This window comes from Bos indicus, chromosome 10 (assembly GCF_029378745.1).
Source record: "Bos indicus isolate NIAB-ARS_2022 breed Sahiwal x Tharparkar chromosome 10, NIAB-ARS_B.indTharparkar_mat_pri_1.0, whole genome shotgun sequence".
In the NCBI taxonomy this organism is placed as follows: Eukaryota; Metazoa; Chordata; class Mammalia; order Artiodactyla; family Bovidae; genus Bos; species Bos indicus.
The window spans coordinates 87,101,226-87,123,086 of record NC_091769.1 but is presented as its reverse complement, the minus strand read 5'-3'; the positions used below and the strand labels follow the sequence as shown (position 1 = coordinate 87,123,086).

The following is a 21,861-nucleotide window of genomic DNA, read 5'->3' as shown; positions in this document are numbered from 1 at the left end:
TTGGAAACCTTCACGGAGGCCTCTGCCCAGCGTCCTTGCCGGCGGGGTGGCTTGGGAGGGGGAACCTGCAAGGGACAGAAGCCACAAAACAGTCACTCAGCATCACCGTTCCAGCAAACCGGGGCTGAGGTTAAGGTCACCTAAACCCTCCTTCAACCTACCAAAAGCTTCTGAATCAAAACACAATACTATGAAACCTGCGTGCTTTCAGACCTTTCATACCAGGAGGGCAGTCTGGCACTGTCAACTGAAAGCCCTAGAAATGCTCGCACTTTCTGAGCCAACAATTCTAACCCCAGGAATTTATCGCAAGGAAATAATCAGTGAGAAATGTAATGTCATTTTTAAATATAGGGAATAACTGGAAACAATCAAGGGGGTTAGTCGCTCAGTCATTCTGACTCTTTGTGACCCCATGGACTGCAGCCCACCAGGTTCCTCTGCCCATGGGATTCTCCAGGCAAGAATATTGGAGTGGGTTGCTATTTCCTTCTCCAAGGGATCTTTCCGACCAGGGATTGAACCCAGGTCTCCTGCATTGTGGACAGATTCTTTACCGTCTGAGCCACCAGGGAAGCCCTCAGAAACAATCAAAATGGACATCGACAAGGAATTAAGTAAATCACGAAATACACACGTGAAAATACTATACAATAATGAGAAACTGTTAAAAAGAATAATGATATGAGTTAATGATATAAATGTTATATAATGTTACATTATGATATAAATGTTAACTTTTTGAAACATATTGCAAAACAGTAGGTACATGCTTCTGACTTTGTGAAAGAAAATCATATACATAATACCATACATGATTGAGAGGAAATCCAGTGATAGAATTAAGGCAATTTTTCTTTTTTCTTATGTGTACATTTTCTAATTCTTTTTTTTTTTTTACCAGTCAACTTATACCACTTTTACAAACAGAAAAGTATGAGACAGGCTTGCTTCAAAGATATAAAACTCAATCGGTGGGTTAAAAATCTACTTAAGTTATTTGGGCAAGAAGCATTCACTTGCAATAGATACATTCAGAAACCCAAGTCCAGGAATTCTTGTCTAATTATTTCAACTAAAAATACCAAGGTGGGAATTGACCAATCTACTGAAATACACTGGACAAAAGAGCAAAAGCCTTTCCTATTTTGAATGACCCAGGACTCATCTAGGACTGCTGAGTTACCAATTTTCTGTTTTCTAAGAACCTCACATAATCATAACTGCTGTTCTCAGTCTGAGGAGATTTTTAGATAAGTGGACTAAAATGGTGATTGACAAACTTTTTCTAAAAGGGCTAGGTGGGAAATATTTTTGATTTTGTGGGTTGCAAAGGCTCTGTGTCCGACCCTTTGGAGACTCCATGGACTGTAGCCTGCTAGGCTCCCCTGTCCATGGGATTTTCCCAGCAAGAACACTGGAGTGGATTGCCATTTCCTTCTCCAGAAACAAGAAGTGGGCCAAATTTTGCGGGAAGTATGTAGTCTGCAGTCTCTGGTGCTAAAATCACTGCAATATCCTTTCAATTTGTTGCTTAAAATCTAACTTGCAGCTTGGAAAAAATTTTCATTTATTTATTTTAATTGGAGGCTAATTAGTATACAATATTGTGGTGGTTTTTGCCATACTTCGACATGAATCAGCCACGGGTGTACATGTGTCCTCCCCCATCCTGAACCCCCATCCCACCTCCCTCCCCACCCCACCACTCTGGGTTGTCCCAGAGCACCAGCTTTGAGTGCCCTGCTTCGTGTATTTTGTGCCCTGCTTTGTGTACTGAACTTGCACTGGTCATCTATTTTATTATGGTAAAATACATGTTTCAGTGCTATTCTCTCATATTGTCCCACCCTCACCTTCTCCCACATGGTCCAAAAGTCTGTTCTTTACATCTGTGTCTCTTTTGCTGTCTTGCATATACGGTTGTCATTACCGTCTTTCTAAATTCCATATATATGCATTAATATACTGTATTGGTGTTTCTCTTTCTGACTTACTTCACTCTGTACCTCATTAGAATGGACTCAAATGCATTCTTTTTTATAGCTGACTAATATTCCATTGTGTATATGTACCACAGCTTTCTTATCCACTCATCTGCTAATGGACATCTAGTTTGCTTTCATGCTCTAGCTATTGTAAACAGTGCTGCAATGAACATTGGGGTACACGTGTCTCTTTCAATTCTGCTTTCCTTGGTATGTATGCCCAGCAGTGGGATTGCTGGGTCGTATGGCAGTTCTGTTTCCAGTTTTTTAAGGAATCTCTACACTGTTCTCCATAGTGGATGTACTAGTGTGCATTCCCACCACCAGTGTAAGAGGGTTCCCTTTTCTCCACACCATCTCCAGCATTTACTGTTTGTAGACTTTTTGATGGCAGCCATTCTAACTGGCATGAGATGGTACCTCACTGTGGTTTTGATTTGCATTTCTCTGACAATGAGTGACATTGAGCATCTTTTCATGTGTTTGTTAACCATCTGTATGTCTTTGGAGAAATGTCTGTTCAGTTCTTTGGCCCATTTTTGATTGGATCATTTATTTTCCTGGTATTGAGCTGCATGAGCTGCTTGCATATTTTTGGAGATTAATTCTTTGTCAGTTTCATTTGCTATTATTATCTCCCATTCTGATGGCTGCCTTTTCACCTTCCTTAGAGTTTCTTTCATTGTGCAAAAGCTTTTAAGTTTAATTAGGTCCCATTTGTTTATTTTTGTTTTTACTTCCATTACTCTGGGAGGTGGGTCATAGAGGATCTTGCTATGATTTATGTCAGAGAGTGTTCTGCCTATATTTTCCTCTAAGAGTTTTATAGTTTCTGGTCTTACATTTAGATCTTTAATCCATTTTGAGTTTCTTTTTATGTATGGTATTAGAAAGTGTTCTAGTTTCATTCTTTTACAGGTGGTTGGCCAGTTTTCCCAGTAACACTTGTTAAAGAGATGGTCTTTTCTCCATTGTATATTTTTGCCTCCTTTGTCAAAGATAAGGTATCCATAGGTGTGTGGATTTATCTCTGGGCTTTATATTTTGTTCCATTGATCTGTATTTCTGTCTTTGTGCTGTATACTGTCTTGATGACTGTAGCTTTGTAGTATAGTCCAAAGTCAGGCAGGTTGATTCCTCCAGTTCCATTCTTTTTTCTCAAGATTGCTTTGGATAGTCAAGATTTTATGTGTTTCCATATAAATTGTGAAATTATTTGTTCTAGTTCTGTGAAAAATACCATTGGTAGCTTGATAGGGATTGCATTGAATCTATAGATTGCTTTGGGTGGTATACTCATTTTCATTATATTGATTCTTCCAATCCAAGAACATGGTATATTTCTCCATCTAATTGTGTCATCTTTGATTTCTTTCATCAGTATTTTATAGTTTTTTATATATAGGCCTTTTGTTTCTTTAGGTAAATCGATTCCTAAGTATTTTATTCTTTTCATTGAAGGAGACTATAGCAAAAATCAACAAAACTAAAAGCTGGTTCTTTGAGAAAATAAATAAAATAGACAAACCATTAGCCAGACTCATCTAGAAAAAAAGAGAGAAGAATCAAATCAATAAAATTAGAAATGAAAATGGAGAAATCACAACAGACATCACAGAAATACAAAAGCTCATAAGAGACTACTATGAGCAACTATATGCCAATAAAATGGACAACTTGGAAGAAATGGACAAATTCTTAGAAAAGGATAACCTTTCAAAACTGAACCAGGAAGAAATAGAAAATCTTAACAGATCCATCACAAGCATGGAAATTGAAGCTGTAATCAAAAATCTTCCAACAAACAAAGGCCCAGGACCAGAGGGCTTCACAGCTGAATTCTACCAAAAAGTTAGACAAGAGCTAACACCTATCCAACTCAAACTCTTCCAGAAAACTGCAGAGGAAGGTAAACTCCCAAACTCATTCCACGAGGCCACCATCACCCTAATCCCAAAACCAGACAAAGATGCCACAAAAAAAGAAAACTACAGGCCAATATCACTGATGAACATAGATGCAGAAATCCTCAACAAAATTCTAGCAAACAGAATCCACAATATATTAAAAAGATCATACATCATGACCAAGTGGGCTTTATCCCAGGGATCCAAGGATTTTTCAATATGTGCGAATCAATCAATCTGATACAACATATTAACAAATTGAAAGATAAAATCCATATGATTATCTCAATAGATACAGAGAAAGCCTTTGACAAAATTCAACACCCATTTATGATAAAAACTCTCCAGAAAGCAGGCATAGAAGGAACATACCTCAACATAATAAAAGCTATATACAACAAACCCACAGCAAACATTATCCTCAATGGCAAAAATTGAAAGCTATTCCTCTAAAATCAGAAACAAGACAAGGGTGCCCACTCTCACCACTACTATTCAACATAGTTTTGGAAGTCCTAGCCACAGAAATCAGAGAAGAAAAAGAAATAAAAGGAATCCAGATTGGAAAAGAAGTAAAACTGTTTGCAGATGACATGATGCTCTAGACAGAAAACCCCAAGGACATCACCGGAAAATTACTAGAGCTAATCAATGAATATAGTTAAGTTGCAGGATACAAAATTCATACATAGGAATCCCTAGCATTCCTATACATTAACAATGAGAAAACAGAAAGAGAAATTAAGGAAACAATCCCATTCACCATTGCAACTAACTTGCAGCTTTTTAAGAAAACATTCCTTCAATGTGCTGAAATACATTTAACTTCTGATGTTTTTATTTTACACCAAGATGCACTCCCTTTCCTGGTTCTCCCATAGCCTGCCAAGGATGAGCGCCATCGGGAGACTGGGCCTTTCTGTCGGGAGAGGAAGAACCTGCTGGAAAGGCCTGATGGAGGAGAAGCCAAGACTTGGAAAGCCTACATCCAAAAGACATAACTCCCGAGAAACCTAGGCAGTACTTTAGAGAAAACAATCTTGGGTAATGGCGCTTTGTACTCTCAGAAATGACAAAAATGTGGGAGTAGAAAGTGAACTAGTGCTTAGGTTCTCAGCAGGGCACCCACAGAAGATGAAGGAAGAGATCCCACCGTCAATTCCCAGTCCACACATCCTTTTTTGGTGTCTCTGCCACCCACACTCACCTGTCCCAAGGAGAAGCCTTTCATCCCAAGACCCCTCCTTCCTAAGACACAGCTGAGTGAACTAGCAATGCACTAGTCAGACCCAGTCAGAAACAATCCAGTTCTTGGTCCCAGAAATCTGGAATTGAAGCTCAGAGGTTAGGCTGCTCGGACCGCACCAAGTGCTGGAACTGTAAGGACCAGCTAGAATCAGAATAAAGCCAAATGGACACAAGCCAAAGTTGTGTATAAGCAGAGATCGGGAACCTTGTCTTGGTCAGCTCTTATTGTGCTTGCAAAGGTTAAAGAGATTGGAACTGAACCGTATCAGGTGCCTCCAGGAGGTTTTAAACCAATCTGGCTCACAGCTTTCTTCCCTATGCTTTTGCAGATAACATCCCACTCTCCTTTACCCTAAGGGTAGGACCATCTTGTGACAAGGGGCATTAATGAATTTGGAGGTCACAAACTAGGAACCACAAGTTTGGTCTGGCCATACAGTGGCTTTTGTCTGTTTCTAAATTTAAATTACTATTTTAAAAACTGCAAGATTTCCACACAAAACATCAGTTTCCGACTTCTCTCGGAAAACTGGACGCTCTAGTGGCTCTGGGGCTGAGCAGCAGCCGCCCTCTGGTGACTGGACATGTGCGTTCCGGTTTGCCACAGTCCCCACCCACCCTGCCTGGCTCCTTCCTGCCCCGTCAAGTGCCAGTGGACATCTATTACGATGGCGATCATGCTGCTGTTTCTCTTCCAGTACAGCATTCCCTCCGGTTCCTATGACAACAGGAAGTGGGAAAATGAAAGCTGTGTCCAGTGTTTTGACAAAAACGGGAATGAGCATATACTTCTTGGTTGGAAGTGGGATCTCTTTACCGCATCAGCGTGCAGACCGCAGGTGTGCCTGTGCCTAACCCTAGGCCTGCTTCACTTCCCCAGGCGCCCTGCCTGCCCCTGGGGCTTCCGGGTGTTGGAAGGACAGGAGGAACCCATGTGAAATCCATGGTGCCCACAGGGTCAAGAGGCCCAGATCTACCTGGCGCTTTTCCACCGAGAGCCTGCAAGAAGAGAGGGATCCTGCTGCCTCGGCGCTTTTCCACCGAGAGCCTGCAAGAAGAGAGGGATCCTGCTGCCTCGCCAAGGTTCCTCAACCTGTGTGTCACAGCCCCGCCTCCATTTTCTGCCATGGGGTGTGGGTGACAAGGGGGCAGGAGATGCAGACACCAAACTGGGGAAGGATTGTGAGAGACTAGGCAGCAGGGAAAAGGGGTATAAGTGATATCAAATGAGGTCAAGATGCACTCACTTGAGAAACCACTAACCTGTTGAGGGATTAAACGAGTGACTACATGGTAAGTGCTCAGAGCAGGGCCTGGCACATAGTAAGTGCTGGATCTTTACTGTTAGCAGCAGCAGCAGCATCACTAATGTCAATATAGGAAAGGTTAGACCACGTGTAATAAAATACACCACACCATCTGGGGGCAAGATTCCTCTGAGCCTGGCCTGAGCTGTCATTTTGATGATTAATCCATCATATGGTTCATAAAGTTCCCTAACATTCCCAGGGCTTCCCTGGTGACTCAGCTGGTAAAGAATCTGCCTGCGATGCGGGAGACCAGGGTTCGATCTCTGGCTTAGGAAGATCCCCTAGAGAAGGGAAAGGCTACCCACTGCAGTACTGTGGCCTGGAGAATTCCATGGACTGTACAGTCCTTGGGGTCGCAAAGAGTCGGACACAACTGAGTGACTTTCACTTTCACAAGATTCCCAAACCCAAAATGATCTGCTTTATCCTCTTCAACTACAAACCTCAGAAAGTCACAGCCATTGGGAGGATGAGTGAGAATCCTTTCCGTCCAGAGGTCACACAAAGACACGGTTCCTCTCATCTTTCCATTCTGAAACCGTGGCAACTGCTAACCCAGCAGCTTCCAAACAGAAAGACCACCATCCAAGTCACTCCTCCACAGCCAGAAGACCTTAACACCTCGTCCCCAAATCAAAGGGACTTGTGCACTAATAACTGAAGACTTCAGGAGCTGACAAAATGCTGTAAAAACTGCATAGGCTGCTTTTCCTCGAGATCACTAAGAGTTACAAAGACCTTCTCTACACCAAATGGGCAGGGTTTAGCGGCCTTCCCTGCTCCCCACCAGGAGTCTTGGCTACACTTGGGAGACAGCACTGAAGTGGCTGGGAGATGGGGGTAGGTAGAACTCAGCTCTCTGCAAGGTAGGGCTTGGGTGTTTAGTGGGGGGTTGTCTTTTCTGATGGGGAATCCCTAAGCTCATGATTTAGTACCCTGAGTCCAAGGGTAAGAAAAAACATTGTTTTGTAAATCTTCCTAATGAGTCTTATTATGGCCACCCACAAATACCCTATCTGCATGAGACAAATGTAATTAACCTCTACTAAGAAGGCAATGGCACCCCACTCCAGTACTCTTGCCTGGAAAATCCCATGGATGAAGGAGCCTGGTAGGCTGTAGTACATGGGGTCGCTAAGAGTCGGACACGACTGAGGGACTTCCCTTTCACTTTTCACTTTCCTGCATTGGAGGAGGAAATGGCAACCCACTCCTGTCTTCTTGCCTGGAGAATCCCAGGGACGGGAGAGCCTGGTGGGCTTCCGACTGTGGGGTCGCACAGAGTTGGACACGACTGAAGCAACTTAGCAGCAGTCAGTTTAGTCACTCAGTCATGTCTGACTCTTTGTGACCCCATGGACTACAGCACGCCAGGCTTCCCCATCCTTCACTATCTCCTGAAGCTTGCTCAAACTCATGTCCTTTGAGTCAGTGATGCCACCCAACCATCTCATCCTCTGTCGTCCCCTTCTCCTCCTGCCCTCAAACTTTCCCAGCATCAGGGTCTTTTCCAGTGAGTCAGCTCTTTGCATCAGGTGGTCAAAGTACTAGAGCTTCAGCTTCAGCATCAGTCCTTCCAGTGAATATTCAGGGTTGATTTCCCTGAGTTTAAGATTGACTGGTTTGATCTCCTTGCTGTCCAACTCTCAAGAGTCTTCTCCAGCACCACAGTTCAAAAGCATCAATTTTTGGGTGCTCAGCCTTCTTTATGGTCCAACCCTCACATCCGTACATGATCCAGTGATAAAGGCTCCTTCCCAGAATTCAACTTTGCTCCTCTGTGGAGAGCTGAGTGCTGCCCTACACACACCAGGTGAGTTAGAGAAAGCAGAAGTCATCCCTGTTCTCAAATGAGACCCCAGTCCAGTGAGGCCAGGAAGACGCAGAACTCAGGGTGTATCAGGTCTTTGAGAAATCTACGTGGTGGACATCCGGCTTAATCTGAAACTACAAAGGCCACGCTAGAGAGGGGACGCAGGCATCAGGGATGGAGGAACTGGGGCGTCCTTCCAGGGAGATGCTTCATCCAGAGTCCAAAGGTGCAGCTGAGGAGGAAGCCCTCGGCCATGCGGCGGTTCCACTGAATTTTGCCGTTTTCTCATCACCTGTGGTGGTTTTTTGGAGAAGGCAATGGCACCCCACTCCAGTACTCTTGCCTGGAAAATCCCATGGATGGAGGAGCCTGGTAGGCTGCAGTCCATGGGGTCGCTAAGAGTTGGACACGACTGAGCGACTTCACTTTCACTTCTCACTTTCATGCATTGGAGAAGGAAATGGCAACCCACTCTAGTGTTCTTGCCTAGAGAATCCCAGGGATGGGGGAGCCTGGTGGGCTGCTGTCTATGGGGTCGCACAGAGTCAGACACGACTGAAGGGACTTAGCAGCAGCAGCAGCAGGGGTGGTTTTTACTGGGCCACACTCTCCTGGGGCATCATTCAGGCAGTGCTCTGAGCAGCACGCATAAGCTTGCAAGACAGACCTGAAGGCTACACAGAACCGTAGCAGATGGGCAGTGCTGGGGACGAGGAGACTGACAGAAGCTTTACGGGGTAAGTGGGGCTTACCCTGCACTGGGGAGATGAGCAGAAATGAAAAGGAAAAGCAATCCAGAAGCAACTCGAAAAGGTGCCATGCTACCAGGACAGCACATAACACAGGGGCTGTAGCAGATGCTGCTCCCCGATCATCGTCCTGGTGGGGAGCCAAGGTCCTCAGCAGCCGTTATATACAGTGCTGGCTGGAAGTGAAAGCTGATGCGACTTGATCATAATGGAGTAGTTTAAAATCAGGTGCAAACGATCTGTTTGAAAATGTAAGCAATGACTGGCTTTTCACAGTATGATTTAAAAGGTCTGGTGGGTTCTTCTGTGCAGACAGTCTAGCCCCTGAAAGCCTGGCTCCTCTCCGTAAAAGCTATGACGATGTCATGGAGACACCTGTTAGCACTGTTTCAGAAAGAGCCCTGAGCTGTCTCTCCAGGACAATTTGAAACACGGGACACACTCTAAACCGAGATGCTACCGTTGCTCCTTTTAGAATCAGCTGCCAGGACTGCTACGTTCTCCCAGCCACGGTGACAGAGAAGATGCTGGGGGCACTCTGGGAGCTGGAATGCTCTCCCCAGCGCACGGTCAGAGCCCAGTCCTCACAGGGAGCTCTGAGAAACCGTCACCCTTCATTACAGAGCCCTCCATTCGGACCAGGGGAGGTCCTGCCCACCAGGTGTGGGTAAGACAAGAGGAGACATGAATGTGTAATTTATTATTTCTCAAATCGTGTGTGTCTGAGGTCTCGGTGCAAAGGCCTAGGCATTTAAAGAAAAAGGAATTGACTCTTGCCCCATCCTTGAAACTAGAAACTCAGTCTAAGACAGTGGTGACCTTTTTCATGGAGCCCACAAACACCGCAATCCTCCTTGACCAAGCACTTGGGGAGACACTACCAATCTGTATGAAGCATGGCTCTGGGAGAAATCTGTTTCCTAGCCCTGTGTTAGGAAAGAGGGGGAAAAAAACCTAAAACCCTGGATAGGTGAGACAGAATAGGGCTCAAATGGATCTTAAAAATGAAGAGAGGACCCAGACCTAGAATTCAAAAGCCCTGGTTTATTCTTCACATTGCTCCACTTCTGAAATTCAGAGGCACAGCCCCAAGACATCTGCTGGGCAAACGATTTCCAATTTTGGCAGATTTAGTGCCAGGTAATGTTACCCAAACTTATTTTTTTTTTTAAAAAAAGAAAGTCTTAAAATGTGCAACACCAGTAGGGACAAAATAGGAGTGGGTGACGGTAGCCCTGAGGCAGTACATCCCTCGCGTTCTCTCCTAAAAGCTGGAGTCATATCTCGAGTGTGGGAAAGCGGCACAGCCTGCCGGGGCTGCCGCCTGATGGACGGAGGGGCCAGGACCCCGCATAGCTCCTGGAGAGAAGCAAAAATGTGCTCTCTCCAAAAATAAACAGGCGCAGGAATGACTGCGAGTAAAGGGTTGGAAGCACGTGACCAGTGGTTGCGGTCCTGAAATACCAGCTTTCGACAAAAAGGAGGCAGAGAGCAGGAAATTCAGGAAACGGCCACTTTATATGGTCTCATCCGAATGGGCAAGGATTCAACTAACTGGAATTACCAAGTCACAGGGAGCCTCGAGGGCTAGACTTGTTTCTGATCTTTATATGGTTCCCCCAGATTCTTAAGATGCCGAAACAGAAAAGACACTGCAGTGCCAAAAAAGGAGCCTTTCGAGTTTAGAAACTTCTCACACACTCTCAGAAGTCCTGGAGAAACCCCACAGTGCGAAGCAGTCCAAACTCCAAACTGCATCCTATTTCAAAAAAGCCAGTCCAAACGTATGCGTGAATTCCCAACAGAAAAGACATTCTGTTCAGCAAGGATCCACTGCACACCTCACATCTCCCATCTTCCAGCTTCTAGGGGCCATACACCTCCCATGTTCAACCCTAGCTAGAAACAAACTTCCTTTCCTTTCTCCAGCAACCTGAGAAAAGATGCAGGAAAGCTTATGTGCTTCATAAAAGAGAAGATTAACCCTTATTAATATGTGCATACGCTGTAGAGGCGGTGTGTGTTCTTCAAATCTGTCCACATGCACAGTTCCATCTCTTTTAAAAAAAATTTTTTTTGATGTGGACCATTTTAAAAGTCTTTATTGAACTTGTTACAATATGGTTTCTGTTTCATGTTTTGGTTTTTTGGCCACAAGGCATGTAGGAGCTTAGCGCCCGGACCAGGGATCAAACCCACACCTCCTGCGCTGGAAGGTGAAGTCTTAACCAGTGGACCACCAGGGAAGTCCTCCACAGTTTCATCTCTGCCAATTTCTCCCTCTAGCCTCACACTGGGTCTGACAACTAATTCACCACAGACTTGAGTTTTCCCCTCGTGGGTTTAAGGTCATGGCAGGTAATGGGCCATCCGAGCTTATAACTGAACCCTTATGAGGAAATGTAGTTCTTTCAGGCTGTAACGGACCTAACAAAATGCAAGATCTATTTTAAGCATGAGACAGAAACCTGACCACCAAGAGATGCTAAAGCCACTAACTAATTGATTAACAGGGAATCGTACATTCTCCTGGTGCCAAAGAATCACCCCAAAGTGTGTGCCAGGTGCGAGGGAGAAAAATGTTCCTTAACAAGAGATATCTATTGGCGTCATAACTCAGGGATCAAACTTAGCCTGTGAATGGTGAGGACCAATGTACTGCCGCTAGAGGCACATGGTACCACCCAGAAAAAACTGTTGCCACAGAGCCTTCACTGGGAATGCAATTAAGCCTTCTAATCTGATTACTTCTAACCTGCTTGCTGCAGGTCAGGTCAGACAGGAGGAAGTTTAGTGACACTAAGGAAGAAAGAACCAGAAAAATCCAGCACGAGGGAAAATAAGGGGCTCCAACTCTTCAAAAAGTCAACACCATTAAAAAGAGGGGGTGAAATAGGAGACTATTCCAAAACAAAAGAGACTTAAGAGAGAGAGAAACTTAGTGGAGTGGTTCTTGATTGGACCCTAGTTTGAAAAAAATTAACTGTAATAGATTGTTTTGGAGACAAGTGGGGGAAATGAACATGGTCTGGGTAATAGATGGCACTAGGGAATTGCTAATATTGTTAGGTGTGGAGTTGTGGATTTCGAGGAAAATGTCCCTATTTCTCAGAGCTGTGCACTTAAATTACTTAAGTGGCATTTTATGATGGTGGCTCTCAAATAGTTCAGCAAAAAGTTACATGTAAAACGTGTAAATACATATTTTTAGGTATTTTTTAAATACCTAATATGGTATAATATGGTTTAAATAGCTAATACCTTTCCAATATGGAAAATGTTGAAAACAGCTGAACCTAGGTGGTGGGTGTATGTTTTCCACGGTACTATCATTTCTACTTTTCCAGATGTTTCAAATTTTAATGAAAAGTAAAAGCTAAAACAGAAAAACTGGATGCATGAAGTTTAGGCTAACAAAAGGGAAAAAAGGCAGGCGGTGAGGAGGAGAGTTCCAGTATGAGGGTTGTTCATGGGTAGATCTGCTCAAGGAAGACCTGTGCCAAATAGGAACAGAGACCTTCTCCACTTTGGAGCTGGAAACTCCTAACATCAGCATCCTGAAGGCCAGAATATAACTCTACACCCAAAAGATCAGGTCAGATCCCTGCCAGGGCTAGATGTGATGGGAGAATGCATTTATAAATAAAAGTGCCTCCCCATGCCTCCTACCCCCACCCCTCAGTCTACCATCTTTTAATTGTGTATACATGCATACATGAAATTTGGTTAAGGAAACAAAAATGTGGTAGAAAGTATACTAGGCTAGACTGCTTCTAATCTGGGTTCTGTTTCTGACCCTGCCACTAACTAGTTTCATGATCCTGGATTTTAATTCATAATAGAGGTGATTCCCCCCAGTTCTATAATTCTGTGATTCTTTGAATCTGTGAAATTGTTATTTTTCAATTTGGGGAAAGGGTATCTAGGCAAAAAGATGTAAATGATGACATGAAATGTTTACCATCAATTTGAACTTGTATTAAGCGGAAGGGGACATAAAACAAAGAACACAAGGTTACAGAGAGAAACGAGACTACGTACGCACAAAGACTTCATCAGCGGTGAGACAACCGAAGCAATGAGAAGCAACACGTTAATCTATAGCTAATAATTATCATTTGATTTGGACAGGAAGGAGATCAAACTAGTCAATCCTAAAGGAAATCAACCCTGAGTACTCATTGGAAGGACTGATGCTGAAGCAGAAGCTCTAACACTTTGGCCATCTGACACAAAGAGTTAGACTCATTGGAAAAGACCCTGATGCTGGAAAAGACTGAGGGCAGGAGAAGAGGGTGACAGAGGATGAGACGGTTGGATGGCATCACTGACTCAATGGACATGAGTTTGAGGAAGCTCAGAAGATAGTGAAGGACGGGGAAGCCTGCATGCTACAGTCCATGGGGTCGCAAAGAGTCGGATATGACTGAGCAACAGAACAACAAATAATTGTAATGATGGCCAACACCTACTGAGGGTTTACTCTATGCCAAAGCTCTAGTAGGATTACTTTGCAGAATCCCTGTGACCCACTGAACTGTCCATCACCTCATAACAAATTTACTCAAGAGGAAAACTGAGGCTTAGATAACATTAACTCACCTAAAATCACTTGAGCGGTACAAAATGGAGCAAAGGTTCAAATCCAATTTGCTTTTTGACACCAAAGCTTCGCACTAAACCAGATGGTATCTGACTCCCTAGATGCTCAGTGCATGCCAGCTAGCACAGGCTTGAAAGAACACAGCGGCTACAGAAAAGAATTTGTCTGGGCTGCAACAAAGTGCCCAAGTACAAGAGAGACTAGATCAATGACAAGGGTAAGACCTGGGAAGTCTAAACCAAAAGGAACATCTCCTTCATATATCTTCCAGGCACAAAGTACAGTTGACCGTTGAACTATACTGGTCTGAATTGTGTGGGTCTACTGATTTGCAGATTTTTTTTTTCAATAAATACAGAGCAACACAATCCGTGGTTGCTTGATTCCATGGATGAGGAGCCATGGATACGGAGGGCCGACTATGGGACTTGACATCTGTGGATCTGGATATCCATCAGTGGAAGAGGGGTGTCTTGGAACCAAATCTGTACCTACTGATAATACAAATATGTTCAGTAAGACAAAGAGGCTTGGTCTGACCCTTACCTCTTTAGTGAGGCAAGCTGAGGGAAGCGTTAAGAGTAAAGTCAGGATTAAAACCCAAAATAAAATACAACAGCTTGCATTCAGCTTGATTAAGGCTGAATTCAATATAAATCTCTGTACCAAGAAAGTAACTGTCTCTTTACTGCCCATCACAGATATCCTGCACATACCAAAGTCCAGTGCTGTGCCATGCTAAGTCGCTTCAGTTCTGTCCCACTCTGCGATCCTATGAACTGTAGCCCATCAGGCTCCTCGGTCCATGGGATTCTCTAGGCAAGAATACTACAGTGGATTGCCATTCCCTTCTCCAGGGGATCTTCCTGATCCAGGGATTGAACCGGCGCATCTTACATCTAACCTGCATCGGCAGGAGGGCTCTTTACCACTAGCACCACCTGGGAAACCCCCCAACAGAGCAGTAGCTTTGAAGAATGAGTGACTAGGTGGAAGACAAGAGTTTGGCAGAAAGAAATAAAGAGGCAAAGCTATAATTTGAAAGGGTTAGGTTAAGGGGGAGGGGAGGGAGGAGTGAGAAAGGAGGGAAAGGAGGGGTGCTCCTGGGCTCAGATTCTAGAATCCTTTCTAGCTACGGAAGCCTTGGGCTAGTCACAACTTCACTAAGTCTCTTTTTCCTCTGCACAGAACGAAAGCGGTCTGTGCTCTTCTAGGGACCCGTTGTAAACATGGGAGACAAACTTGGGCATAAATGCTATATTATTTATCAGAAAAAAATAAAAGCAATGAAATGCAATCTTTGGGGGCTTTCCGGGTGGCTCAGATGGTAAAAAATCTGCCTGCAATGCAGAAGACACGGCTTCAATCACTATGTTGGGAAGATCCCCTGGAGGAGGAAATGGCAACCCACTCCAGTATTCTTGCCTGGAGAATCCTATGGACACTGGAGCCTGGCAGGCTACAGTCCATGGGGTCACAAAGAGTCAGACATGACTGCACACATGCAGCCTTTGGAGGAAACAAACAAACGAACAAAAGACACTTCATTAATGCCCAGGATTGAGACAACGGGGAGTCTGAGGGAGGTAAACACAGTAGCGTCTCTTATTTGGGACTGCCGTGCACAAGTTCACGCCAGGGATCCAACTCCTACTTTAGTCCACTTTCTCTGAACAGAGAGAAATGCTTTAAAGTTGCCTGAACCAAGAGGAGGAAGCCACAGTTCCTCTGTGCACTGGGAGATCCGTGCGATGTTCAGACAACCACAGTGTCTGGCGATGACTCTCGTGGTGTCATACTTCCCCCAATATTCCCACACGCCCTATCGTAAAAAGGCCCAAATCCCATATCTCAATACAGTCATCAAACTGCCCACTTCAAATGACTCATGCAACAGGGCCGCCAGCCATTTGTTGGAGAGGCTGATCCAAAGAGAACAGATTTCAGCCCGCAAATCGTTCTTGAAATTCATCCTGGATGTTCCTAATTTGGGTGGCATACTCTTAATCTCAATTATACCCCTTCTGGTCATTCGAAATCAGCTTTCTCAGGTCTGTGCCTTCCATACACTTGTCAAGAAACGCCCTTGTTTCCCCCAGACTTTCTTCCGTTCAGCCAGAATAAACATTCCTTTTAACTTTTATCATAAATCAAGACCTGTATGTCTGTGTCATTCCCTTAACGCCTGTCAGTTTGTTAAAACCCATCCGGCATGTATGTAACCGGAAGGATGCACAGCGTTGTGGGTGGAAGTGCCCAGCCCTCCAGGAAGCGACCCCTCCCAGCACCCGTGACTCTGGATAAGCACCATCCAGACTCGCTCCCTCAACGAAATCCAGACTGGGATGACCTGGAACAAGTGGAGAGCAGAGGAGGAAATGGTAACCTCTCTGCTTTAGGAAACCTGATCTCTCATGACCCCTCAAGGGCGATGATGGAAAAGAAGTTGGGGGGACCGAGGAGCAAGTGTTAACCCGTGAGTCGTCGGAAGTGGGCAGTTTGAGGATGAGCACTGAGATACGAGGCTTGGATCTTCTTATGGTAGGGTATGCTGGGATAGTTGGGAATATTCCCCTTACTGTGAGAGGCAGAGAGGAATGCCCGTCTGCAGCCCCTACTCCATTCAGTACCTTGGGACCACAGACATCACAGACCTCGCCTTACAGTTCTTTATCCTGCTGTGGTCCCGCAGGTGAGAGGAGGAGATAATCTGGGTGAGTGCAAGGTCATGGCTGGCAAGTTAGCCCTACAACCCCCAGCCCCGCGACATGGCAAGTGACTCTGGCAATCCTAAAAAGTTGTTGTAACCTTCTAGGACTGTGTTTCCTAAACTTTTAGATTTCATGGACAGCCAATACTTCAAATGACAAATTTTATTTGGGGAGGGGGGGCAAGCGGGGGCAGATATGGTTGGTGGTACCTGGTGGCTCAGATGGTAAAGCGCCTGTCTGCAATGCAGGAGACCCGGGGTTGGATCCCTGGGTTGGGAAGATCCCCTGGAGAAGGAAATGGTAGCCCACTCCATTATTCCTGACTGGAAAATCCCATGGACGGAGGAGCCTGGTAGGCTATAGTCCATGGGGTCACAAAGAGTCGGACAAGACTGAGAGATGTCACTGAGTTTACAGTTTTTAATTTTGTTGAGAATCTTAAAACACACACACACACCATTTCATCTCACCACTATTTCATTAAAGAAGGGAGCTTTTCAAGCTCCCCAAATTAGGAAGGACATAAACCAGAATAAATAATAATCCTTTAAGCTGAATAAATTCAGTTTATGAAAAACATGCTACATTGTTCTTGGTTTGCTCATTTTAGGGAAAAAAAAAAAGTCCTCCTATAGACCAGTGTTAAGGAGTCCTATACTCTTTCTCTTCTTCAGCTTTTCAGGCCAAGCCCGAGGATGACTTCTCAGGCTCCCTTCCCACCCTTTCTCTCACAAGAAAGGCTGAAAGCCATCTGTTTGACTGCTCCCAGATGACAGCAGCCTGACGCAAAAGGCACGGCCTGGGTTCACTTACCCCATAAATCTTCCTACTTGGTTTGAGGCTTTACATGAAGAACCCCTGCCCTTGATATAGCATCCTGTCAACCTCTCCAACTCTAGAGGCCTTGCTTTTTTTTCCTTCCAGTTTTGTTGAGATTTAACTGATGCACAGCACCATATAAGTTGAAGGTGTACAGAATAATGATCTGATTTTCATATATCATGGAGTGATTATCGCTGCAAGTTTAATGAATATCTGTCATCTCATACAGATACACAATTAAAGAAATAGAAATTTTCTTCCTGTGATGACAGCTCTCAGGATTTACTTGCTTAACAACTTTCATATGTAACATATAGCACTGTTCATTATATTTATCATGTTCTATGTGATAGCTCAGTTGGTAAAGAATCCACCTGCAATGCAGGAGACCCCAGTTTGATTCCTGGGTCAGGAAGATCTGCTGGAGAAGGGATAGGCTACCCACTCCAGTATTCTTGGGCTTCCCCGGTGGCTCAGCTGGTAAAGAATCTGCCTGCAATGTGGGAGACCTGGGTTCGATCCCTGGATTGGGAAGATACCCTGGAGAAGGGAAAGGCTACCCACTCCAGTATTCTGGCCTAGAGAATTCCATAGACTGTATAGTCCATGGGGTTGCAAAGAGTCAGACATGACTGAGCAACTTTCACTTGCACTTTTCATGTTAAATCCCTAGTACTTATTTATCTTATAACTGGACGTTTGTACCTTTTGATTGCCTTTTTCCAACTCCCTCTCCCACTCCCACCTCTGGTAATCACAAATCTAATCTCCATTTCTAACAGTTTGTTTTTGAAGTATAAACTGACCTATGTTAGTTCCTGTTACACAACATAGTGATTTGATATTTGTATACATTTCAAAATGATCATCACAATGAGTCTAGTTATCATCTGTCATCATACAAAGGTCTTATGGTTATTGACTATACTCCTCACGCTGTACATTTCATCCCCACGACTCATGTATTTTGCAGCTGGAAGTTGGTAGCTTTTAATCTCCCTCGCCTATTTATTTCCTTGCCTGGCTCTCTCCCCTCAGACAAACATCTCCTGTTCTCTGGATCTATAACTCCAGAGTCCCTTCCAGACTGACTTTTCAGAGTGCTCAGGACAGAACATGCAAGGATGAGCGCTTCCATCCAGGTGACGGAATCCCAGGTCTCTGGGCCTCTTTTCTACCAATGTTTCTGATCATCACTACCAATTCACCACTGATACCAGAATACTTCCTGTCCCAATAGCTAACATACCTGAATGCCCATGTCAGTTATCTCAAGAGAAAACAGACACAATCTGTTTCTTCAACAACCACTCTCATTCTTTTCTTGCCAACAGTACCACTCAAAAACAACCACAGTGTTTTCTGAAGCAATCTCAAAGCAATTTGCAGCTTCTGGATCCAATAATGCAGGAGCAGTTTGTGTTCAACTAACCTTCACATAGATATCAAATATAAACTCTGGACAAAATATATGAAACAACTATTTGAAGGTCCTGGAGGGCAAACAAAAGCTGTAGGGGAAACTGGAAGGGATCTGACCCTTGAAAGACAAGAACTGCACTGGGTAAAAAAAAAAAAAAATCCGTGTTTAAATGGACTTTCCCTTTGAAAGTGCACTCTCCAGTCTGGGCAGTGACTGAGCACCTAGAATTCAAGCAGAAAGATGTAGTTTTATTGGTTTGAGGACAAATTTGGGGCTGCCAGAGTCACTAAAAATAGACCAGGAGAAATCCTGGGAAGGAGGGAGCCCCAAATCTGCATATGAACTCCCCTAAAATCCTTTAGTCAATACCTGAACTACACATCCATGGAGAAGACTCCAAGAAACTTGGTGAAAAGCAATTGCAGTAGGGCTTTTAAAAAAATGAATGAAGGTAATATTTCAGCTGCTGCAGCCTGTAGGCAAGACAGAGATTGGAATACGAGTTTCAAGTTAAAGGTATTTGGTACACACCTCGGGGTTTTCCACTGATACTCCAGAAAAACCACACCTTAGGAGTAAACTCTATGTCCTGGGTCTATGGTATTTGCTCTGGGATTAAGGCCAAAACCAAAATAGACCTGACCTAGCACAGACTAAAACCAGTCTTCATAAATTCAAGGTGATCTGCAAATAATTAAACTGCCTGCTCAAACAAAAATCAAAACTTTCCAAAGAAAGATAACATAACCCAGAGTTTCTAGGCTTTATTATCCACGACATCCTGCATACCAAAAAAACTACTTGACATGTGAAGAAACATGAAAACATGACCTATAGCCAAAAGTAAAAACAATAAAAACTGACCCCAAGATGACCCAGATACTGGAATTAACAGACAATGGTTTTAAAACAGCTATTATAATAAATATGTTCAAGGATTTAAAAGATGCTTTAATGAATGAACGAATGGGAAATCTAATAAAGAAACAGAAGCTATGGAAAAAAAAAAAATGGAAATGTGGAATTTAAAAGTTCAGTATCTGACATGAAAAGTTCAAATTGGAGACAGCAGAAGAAATAATCAGTGAACTTGAAGACAGATTGACAGAAAATACCCAATTTGAAAAACAAAAAGATAAAGGAAAGAGGAAAATAAACCATGCTTCAGGGACAAAAAACACAGGACAAACCTATGGGACAATAGCAAGCAGTTTAACAAACAGGCAACTGGAGTCCCAGCAAGGAGAGAGGAAATGGGGCAGAAAAGATATTGGAAATAGTAACGGTCTAAAATTCTCCAACCTGGTGAGACATACTGATTTACTAAATCTACAAACTGCAGCAAATTTCAAGCAGAATAAATATAAAGCCAATCGCCTAGGCACATCAAAGTCAAACTATGGAATCCAAAGATAAAAAGAAAGCCTTTAATACAATCAGAGGGAGGAGAAAAGAGTTACATAATGGAGAACAATCATCAGAAACAATGAAGGCAAAGGAATGACAACCTTTAGTGTTGAAAGCAAAAACAATTCTCAATTCAGAATTCCATACTGATAGAAAAGATCCTTCAAAAATGAGGGTAAGATAAAAATATTTTTAGTAGAGCAAATAGAGAAGTTGTTCTTGGCAAACCCGTACTAAGAGAAGTTCTTCAGGCTAAACAGAATGACACTGTTGCAGTGAAAAGGGAAAAAGAAGAACCAGTTTTTCTTTCTTTTCTTTCCCTTTCCTGAGAACATAGATAAAAAGAACACCGAATAGGCCTCATCACTCCAAATTTTTACTCTAGCTATTTCTTATCTGTAGTTGGTAACCAAATTTGTTTACTTCACAACTACCTGACTAGGTAAGTTACACCCTGCACCCTTTAACTCCTGCTAATTACATCCTGTGCCTTCATCCGGTTCTCTTCAGACCACCCCTTGTAGCTCTTTGCGTTTCAGAAAGGAGGCTGCAGGGGAATAAACCGGAGACAAACGGACCCATTTCCAGGACTGCCAGACCCAATTACCGGGCAACCTGACGCCAGCTACGGCTGTTCTACAGCAAGGCAAGAAGAAGAATGTTAGATTCTTACTTCTTTGTCTCTTATCCCTTCGCCCAGACTGTGAGCCCTACCTATGGGGAGGGGGAGGGCGGTGGGGGGCGGGGGGCACAGATCGTGAGGCACTAGCCTGCAGTGTTCTCCCCGCCACCGGCTGTGGATTAAAGCCATCTTTCTATTTCCTCCAAACCCTGTCTCTGTATTTTTTTATTCAGCTTTGGTGGGCAGAGAAAGCCAAGGTTTTGGTCGTATCAACACTTAGATGGAAATCTGCATCTACAGGAGGAAATGAAGAACAATTATAAAGGTAAGGATTTATTATATATATACTGGTACTCAGTCAAGTCCAGCTCTTTGCAGCCCTAAGGACTATGTAGTCTGTCAGGCTCCTCTGTTCATGGAATTTTCCAGGCAAGAATACTGGAGTGAGGCGTTATTTCCTCCTCCAGGGGATCTTCTCGACCCAGGGAATTCGTCTCGACCCAGGGAAAGCATCTTGGATTCTTTACCGCTAGCGCCACCTGGGAAGGCCATGTGGGTGAATATAAAAGACTACCTTTTTTTCTTAATTTCTCTACGTGGCAACCGTGTGAAATGGCAACTGTATTGCGGGGTTTATAAAGTACGCAATTTTTTTAAAGTATGACATTACTAGTACAGAGAATAAAGGGACAAATGGATTTATTCTGTCACAAGGGTCTCGCATTTCATGTGAAGTGATATAATACTATCTAGCCAGTGATAAGGATGCATAGTCTAATCCCTAGAGCAACCACTAAAAAAATAGTTCAAAAAGCTATACCTGAAAAGCCAACGGAGAGATTAAAATGGAATATAAAAGCAATCAGCCAAATACAGTGACATAATTCTCTATTACACTGGGTAAAGGCATGTGACCAGAAATGTTTCAGTCTATCGCCAGTGACATTCAACATTAGGCAGAACCCTTTTCCTGTAAAGTATCATGATTAAAAGAATATTTTACGACCATCCTGCTCCTTTTCAGTAATTATTGACATGCTACATAATGAGAAGAAATCTAGCCTAGCGAATGATTTCAATGAGGCTTTCCGACCACAATCCTATGGTTCCCGAGCAGATCAGACGTTCCATATTCACAGCCCAGACTTTCCATCTCTTTGCCTCTCTTAAATCCTGGCTTTCCCCCATAGACTTCATTACTCTTGCAGCTCTTTCAGGTAGGGCCAGCTCATTCTTCAAAACCCCCTCAGGGTCCCAA

The 21,861-nt window shown here is 43.7% G+C and overlaps 1 protein-coding gene across 1 annotated transcript in view; it reads right to left on the bottom strand.

Annotated features, from left to right (window-relative positions):
- IFT43 (intraflagellar transport 43) overlaps positions 1-21,861 on the bottom strand; it is a 103,872-nt gene that overhangs the window by 59,000 nt on the left and 23,011 nt on the right. Inside the window, exon 3 of the mRNA XM_019969291.2 lies at positions 1-65. Coding sequence (XP_019824850.2) covers positions 1-65 — 65 coding nt within the window. The remainder of the gene's footprint in view (positions 66-21,861) is intronic.